Source organism: Notothenia coriiceps, unplaced genomic scaffold, assembly GCF_000735185.1.
Source record: "Notothenia coriiceps isolate Sejong01 unplaced genomic scaffold, NC01 NC01_scaffold00016873, whole genome shotgun sequence".
Classification (NCBI taxonomy): Eukaryota; Metazoa; Chordata; class Actinopteri; order Perciformes; family Nototheniidae; genus Notothenia; species Notothenia coriiceps.
In genome coordinates, this window is record NW_011349574.1 from 29239 (window position 1) to 37511 (window position 8273).

The 8273-nt window shown below is 38.2% G+C and overlaps 1 protein-coding gene across 1 annotated transcript in view; it reads left to right on the top strand.

The window, feature by feature from the left end:
- Positions 1 to 491: 491 nt before the first annotated feature.
- The window catches only part of LOC104949918 (potassium voltage-gated channel subfamily H member 2-like), a 34630-nt gene continuing 26848 nt past the window's right edge, over positions 492 to 8273 (top strand). The window contains exon 1 of the mRNA XM_010776356.1: positions 492 to 689. Within this exon, the coding sequence (XP_010774658.1) occupies positions 492 to 689 (198 nt within the window). The remainder of the gene's footprint in view (positions 690 to 8273) is intronic.

Genomic DNA, 8273 nt, shown 5'->3' on the forward strand with positions numbered 1-8273 from the left:
GCAGTCGAAGAAACTCATTGAAATGTACGAGAAAGTGACGCCAGCGGTGGATTAATAAGGAGCTGTGTGCCAGGACTGATCCGTGTCTGACTGAGCCATGCGGAAGGAAAGGAAGGCAGGCTGAGTTTCAGTTGCATCAGGGTAGAAGCTGTTGAATAGTTAAATGTTGAACAGGCTACTGAACCGCTGCGACTCTCTGTATTTGCACACTTGAGGGAGAATAATTCTACAAAGAAGAAAACAGAGGAAAGCTTAACACGTGAATCAGGAGAATATAGTGATCTCCCCTCTCTCATGTGACATCTGACAGCGTCTCCAGGCATGAGGCTCTGTCTGTGCCACAGTATGCCTTCGGGTCGGCTTTTGTGCCGTGACCCCCTCCCTGTCTCAACACCACATAGTGAAGTCTTGGCATGGGTTTGCACAGCGGTAGGTCAGGGACACCCAGGGGGCTGCCCTGACCCCTCCACGGTGCACTGCTGCTGAGGAACATGGTCCTGCCTTCACTGCTCAAGTTTCTCAACGTCTTTCTGAACCATTCGACCTTCCCCAAAGCCGCTGATCACTGCTGCCGCCCGTCCTGCTACCCGGCTGCTCTGATGCCGCCCCCACCCGGCATGCCGCTCTCTTGCCGCCGTGGGTGGGAGGCAAGGGAGCACATGCAAAGTGTGCCCACTGAAGAAAGAGAGGTGAGAACGAGAGGGACAACTAAGGGGACTGCGGAAAGGTCTGGAAGAATTAAAAGTGACTTTGTCTGATTGATAAGACTGTTACAGGCACAAGGAGATCGCGTTAGAGGTTTTAGTTACTCATGAGTTATAAGCAGGAATGTTGATTTATTGAAGTTGCCATAATGTGTAGATAGTCTCGTCTTGTTTTTTGTGAACTTAACTGCCCTTGATGGTAGATTTTAAAGTCGTGGACGTTGTCTATAAAGTTAAGCCACAAAGCCTGGAGCCGTTTTAGAACAATTTATGACTGTATGGAGTTGTCAGATGCTACATCAGTTTAAGTGGCTCATGTCGTATTAGAGAAGCATATTTTCTTGTGTGTCTCATCAGAGAATAAGGCTGCTTTGTGTTCTAGTGACCTTTTCATTTATACACTTGATTCTAGTAAATAGATCAAAGCTCACTGATTACGAGTGGAGGCAGCCCATCAGTCTAGTTTGTAGAGAAGCTGATCAGTAAGAAACACAAACCAGGCTTTAAAGTGTTCTGCATGGTCACAAATCAGCAGTATATTCCTTGAAAGAAGAACAGTGTGTAACAGGCAGACTTGACCACTGTGTTGATATCTGTGATGGTGGTGTTGGCTTGTTTTCTGATCTGCAGTCTCTCAAGGCAAAAATAAGTCACTTTATGTTATGTCAAATTAACCAGTGGGACATCGAGGACCAAATACATAGAAGCCATTGCCTGCATGTAATATTTCCAACGACTCAAATTTCACAAAAAAGTATCCTTAATTGATATAAGCTAAAATCATACTTTAATTGATTATTTAAATGGTACGAATTAGGGCTGCTCGATTATGGCAAAAATCATAATCTCGATTATTTGGGTCAATAATTGTAATTGCTTTATTATTAAATTATTAAATGCGATTATTCATTGACTTTGAAAACATCCATTTATTGTACTTTAAAACAAATAATAATTTGAACTTTTTAACTGTTGAATTATACGTTCAGGGTAATCAACTGAAAAACCAATACAAAATAAAATAAATTATACATTCATATCTACATTTAACTAAATAATATCAAAATAATAAATACCAATAAACAAGATCAACAAACATGTTGCACTGCACTGTCACAACCTGAAAACTCCTTAACATATAGCCAACATTTTGGTAAAACATATTCAACATATTCCACTCAGTTAAACATTAAAGGCTGGCCCACCGTCTTGGTCCAGAAGTAACAGGAAATAAATGTTGAACTACAATTTAAGACCAAATACAAATGTTTTGGCCACCAGGGCAAATGCTGGTAGGGCTGCTCATGTCATCTCTTAAAGATGTTTTGCTAGAAACTAGGGCTGCTCGATTGACCCAAATAATCGAGATTATGATTTTTGCCATAATCGAGCAGCCCTAGTTTCTAGCAAAACATCTTTAAGAGATGACATGAGCAGCCCTACCAGCATTTGCCCTGGTGGCCAAAACATTTGTATTTGGTCTTAAANCACACACACACACACACACACACACACACACGCTCTGAGTCTTCAAAGTCAGACTCAGAGCCATCTACTTCTATTCAAACCAGAGCTATGGTTGTCCAGAAACTTAAATTCCTCCAAATTTTCAATAGAGGATTTAATATGTCGTGAGCAATAATTCATGGGAGATGTTATATTTTGAGGGACATTGTTGCCTTACCAACATTTGCAGAAAGAATGTAAATAAAGACATGCCTTACATAACCCTATCCTACACTGATTGCAGAGTACCCAGTGTGCAATATTAATGTGACTTAGCGCAGAGCTATATATACTGTTCCTGTTGCTTTGAAGTTATCAGAGGATGCCATCATTCATTAGTTCAAACTATGGAATCAGGCCACTTGAATAAAAGATGCTGATGTGTAAAGTATGTGCTTAGATTTGTCTCATTAATATGTGTGAACATAAAAATAATTTGTTTGTAAATGTGTGATTTGTAAATGTAAAACACCATCCACAAATGCATTTAAAAGATTTGCTAACTCACAAATAAAAAAAAAGATCTGTGAATATCTCTTTAACATTGACAACTTTTGATCAGGCATTTGTGAATCCATGTTGTATTTGTCAACCAAAAAAGCGCATGTGGATCTCAAGTTTCTGCTTGTGGATTGTCTTTTTACACACACAGAGTTTCGGCCGGTCTCGACTAAAATCTACTCGTGTCACTCGGTTATTTTCGGAAACCACGTGATGACCTGCTGATAACGATATCAAATACAATACCAAATGGTATTATTAAAGGGGAGCAATAATCGACCGAAATAACGTTTCCGAACTTCTTTTGAGGAGTTTATATCAGAACAATAGTAAATGAAGCTTACATATTTAAAAATACAATAAAAAATATGATCACCGTACTTTTTCCAAAGATCAAGAATGAACATCCTTGATTAGTATTAAATAATTTAGATCTCCTGTTAAGGCTCGTTTACAAACCTTGCCTACAGTGTATAAATACTTTAGATAATGAAAAACATAATGTTCTACTCCAATATATGTTGGGAGTAAAAGAAAAATGGAAAAAATTGATGGAACACCATAAATTACAGGAGGCTCTTCCACGATTAAACCACAGAGAGGTTAAGAAGAAAATATACTGTTCGGGATTTGTAAAACAATTTGCTCAATTGCTTTCCATGGATGAATTATCTCACTATCTGTCTAAATAAAAGCTGCATGACCTAGCAATCATGTTCAAACCACTGTTGGACAACTGCTTTGCATATGTGCAGTTATCACACTGATTCACCCATTAATCAGGCATTCAGACACAAAGACACACACACACACACACACACACACACACACACACACACACACACACACACACACACACACACACACACACACACACACACACACACACACACACACATCATTTGGCTCCTCTGGGATTGGCACATGGGTCCAAACTGTGTCTCTTTGTGTCACAGACAGATTGCTTCACTACACACCATTCTAATCCACAAATGACTATCAGAGTCACTGACATCCCAGGAACACTTGGTGCCTATCTCATGAATTTACACGAGCCTGGAAAATCACATTTAGCTTTGTGAGAAACAGAAGCTCCAATGAGCTGTAATGGGAAGAAAAGAGGCAACGACACTGAACTGAAGTGGGTATGAATCAATCAATCAGGGGAGGTAAAGCATGAGGCTGCATTCCAAAAGGCAAATAAAAAATAAATATCGTTATTTATGGGTATGTCAAGGTTTACAGTATATATCAACATAAAACAGGAAGGTCAGAAGGAGAGATAACTGTATATTTCTCCAAAAAAAGAAGAGTTGCATGGAGCTTGGATTTTGAAAACTGCAGAAAAAGGGACCAAAATACTGCATAATGTGCCTTGAGGTCCAATATGTACCTTATTAGGCAAACTGCATTTCTCCTTGGGTTTCTTTTTGGCCAGTGCTGGTTATAAAAACCTCAATTGTTTTCAAGCTCTGACCAAAATGTGACAATTTCTAAAAAAAAATGTATTGCAAATGTAATGAAAACAATTTGATTGGTTCTTAAAATATTCTAATTATACCCAGCGTACTCTTGACCTGTTGTTAACTGTAGCAAAGTTGCATCAATTTGAATATTAGCAATGATTGTAAAGCTCAGTTGCAAAGCTTGTAAAAGCCAACTTTTGGGGCAACCCTTTTTTTATAAATCAAACAGTCGTCTCCACATCCCAATTGTCCTATGTTATCTTCAGAATAACACATTCCACCAATTAAATCTATCATTGGTCTGACTAGCTTTAAGTTATTCTTCAAGTTTTAAAAGATATACAAATGGCAGAACTGAGTTTCAAAAACGTATGAGACAATGTGTTGAGTTTAAATGTAGATAAGATGACTGGAGAATTATTCATTTCCATGTCGAGAAAATGTACTGGAGTGTTCACATTTTATGCACTGCTACTGTTTGGACTCAGATGCAGCAGCAGGACAGAATGTTAAGCTACACCGGTCTACTCAAATGCTACTTACAATCCCAAACACTTTATGTATAAGCTTTATAAATAACTGTCTTATGTTGGATGGGGTATGACATGACAAGACGTCTACTTAAATTAGGATGAACTTTATCTCTATTGTACTTTATACGTAACGATTTAAAGAGGCGCTTTTATGCTTTTGGGGGGTTCCCATTCCTGTAGTGTGTTATACAGGTTTTGTGCAAGTAAATGTACTACAAAGGCTAAAATCCCAAAGTTAAGAACAGAGGGAGTTTCTTTCCAACCCAACAAATATTTGTCAGAAAAGTATAGAATGGTGATTTCAGGAAAACACTGCCACATGTATACAACAATACACAAGCCAGCAGTGGAAAGGCTGTGATGGCACAAAACAAACTGGATATATTTTTGCTGTTTCTCACCCGTCACCTGTCTGCTAATCTTCACATTAACACTTTCCTACCTACACTTTTGGTTTTTTCTTCCCCTGGTTCCTTCTTATTATTTGCACCATAGAACAACAATAGCTGCTGTTGTAGTGGCCACCCTGGCTAAGCTAAGTCAGTTCAATAACATGCTTAATATCACATTTCCTGACATCACAGGTACTTTGACTAACATTCAATTGATGCTTCCTGGTGGTGAAGTCCTATATTTGAAAATCCTAGCACCATCCACAAATGTCATCTCTGTCGGCATCCCCTTAGTTCCTTTACTTCTCTACCCCCATTATCCGTTTTCACCAGGAAATACAGCTCTCTCACTGTTGGGTGACAGAGGTGGGGCGCATATTACGTTTTCCCAGAAGGTTTCTTAAGCTCAGCCAAGCCAGGCTGAGCCAGGAAAACATGCAGAGAAGATATCGTGTGATTTTTGTTTTGTCATTATCAACACCTCCACTTTGGTGAGGGCTAAGCTCCTTGTGATGTTCATACACACATGAATGCACTATTCAAGAATATACAGTGCGCATGCGAGGAAGAAATCCAAAAAGTAATACATTCATATCCACAGAGAACCTAATACTATAAAGAAAGCATCCACACGCTAGCCATCACACAATTTGTAATTGATTCACAGCTCGACCAAACAAGCAAATCAAAACTGTCGATTCTTCTAAATATTTCCACTTGTGGGGGGAAAAGTGCAACAGTAGTGCAATATTCACCAACAATGGATAACAGCAATGGCTACAGACTGTACACACTCACAGACACACATCTCAAAGCTGGCAGGAGAATATTGTCTCTTTCAAAATAGTTTCAGGCATGTTGTGCAGTATAACGTGTGGGAGTCAGGGAACGCCAGTTATACTAGCTCAACCTCCCTCTAGCCTCTCTCCTATCTTCACGAAATCCTCCCTGCTTTGAGTATGAGGCTTTGTTTCATTGTGGTGTAAGTATATACAGTTTAAGAAGACTGCACGTGTTGGAACTACTACTACTAAATATGTCTGCTCCCCCCTCAAGGCTATACATTAGCTGTCGATGTATTTTAGTCTGGTCGGTTGTTATGGTTCTAACAGGGGCTCTTCCCAACTTGATCAGAAATAACCAAGGGAAACATACAGTATAACTCACTCCTTATGAATTACTTTTAAATTGATTGTTAATGAAGTATAAGAAGCTCCACTCTGTAACACCACCGCATGACCTTGTGTGTTTCTGTCGTCCCAACAAATCAAACAAAGAGATATGTCTTCTCTCTAGCTGATCGCGTCACAACAATTCCCAAAGTAACATTCTGCAAGCGAAACTTTCATCCACATCACATCAATATTTAACGCTTCATAGGTCAACTCCGTTTTTGGATTGAGTTGAGTTTATTACTGAATGTAGCCACACATAAAAGCGTAATTTAAATATGTTTATTTCCGCAGTCCTTCCAGTAAAAGTTGTAGATTTAAGAATTTGAATGGTTGGGAAAAGCATCGTAATGACGTTAAAATCAGATTTCTTCTGACCAAAATTCTATCAAGTGGACCTCTGTGGGTTAATGTGAAACTATTTGAAGGCTCTTTAAATAAACAGTTTAGTCATATAGATCATTTTTCAACATACACAAAATGATAATGTACTCATTTCTATTGCCAAGTGTAGAAGGCAAACCCAAGAGCTGTTCATTCAAACAGAAACACTTAATTATTAGTGTTGCAATAGCAAAGGTTAATCTGATTAATAACTGCTGGCATTACCCAGAGGAGGACACCCATGTATGGTCATAGATACTGTAGATGTGTGAGGGTGGGCTTTCTCTTTAATTGCTCAAATAAAAAAAACACTTTTGTAATGTGGATCCACTGCTGTGTCCTATTTCTCAATTTGCCAAACTCTTGCATAACTGGCAGGTACATTTAAAACTAAGGGTGCTTTCAGGTGTCAAACAGGGCCTGTCTGAAAGCCGTGTAGGAGGAAGAGAGAATGAGAGAGAGAAAAAGAGTGGAGTGGAGACTGAGCCAAAATGGGATATCTGACTGCCAGTCTGTATCACGACTACATACTCTGCAGAGTAGGTGAAAATGTGCTTACTGCTTGACTGTTGATCCATGACTAGTGGATCTCTGCGAGAGCCAGAATGATTGAACCTCAATTTGTTCTTTGTATTTCTGTGTATACACATTCAAAACTACTTATTTCAGGCCAGTAAGCTTCAGTTGTTCTATTTGTTTGATGCTGTCCCATCTGAAACATTGTAATAATGTCAATTTTAGTTAAATAAGTTGCAGCAAGCCTGAATATTGGGCTTTGTATAACTTCTAAATCAAATTCAACTTGAAAAGCAGCTGACTGAAAGAAAAATCAACCATTACAGAAAGAGCAGGTAAGCATAACAGCTATAAGATGAAATCATGTGCAGGACTCTGCTTCATCTTAAATAAAATACAAATTCAGGAATTGTGCCAAGAAATCTATTTAGACAACTAGGAGAATCTAAAAAATAATATGTTCGTCCAAAACATTATTCTTTCATCTTAGAAGCTCTGAAACCAAGATTATTTAATATGTTGATATCTTACGTTCCCTTCTTCATAACACTTATATTTGCTTATGAATGATCTAGTATTACAAATCAACCTCTCTTTTTCATTGTGACACAAACAGGCAACGTGCAAATATAATCGAGGGGAATTTTCTTTTTATCTACGATCTGTTCTATTCCATTGAGGAGCAGGTTTGGCACACTGTAGATACATATGGTTGTTTCTACCGTGGATTTGTGGTTTAATTTGACCTCATAGTATCCATTCTCAGTGATGCAGCTGTTCACTCACTTCAAGAGGCAAGAACTTAGTTTGGTACACATTTTGTGTTAACCATGGTTACACTTCTGAAGTGAAGGCTGTTCATGTGCATTAGCATTTGTACTAGGGCTGCTCAATTAATCGTATTTTATCGCAATTATGATTATGGCTTGCAACGATTACGAAAACAACATAATCGAAATATAACGATTTTTTTTTTTATTATTATACATTTTTTCTTCTTTTTTTTAATTGTTTTTTCAGTTGAGTTATACTTCAAGTTCAGGGTAATCAACTGTTCAAAACAATTTTCTTTCTCCAATAAATTGATTATTGACTCAAA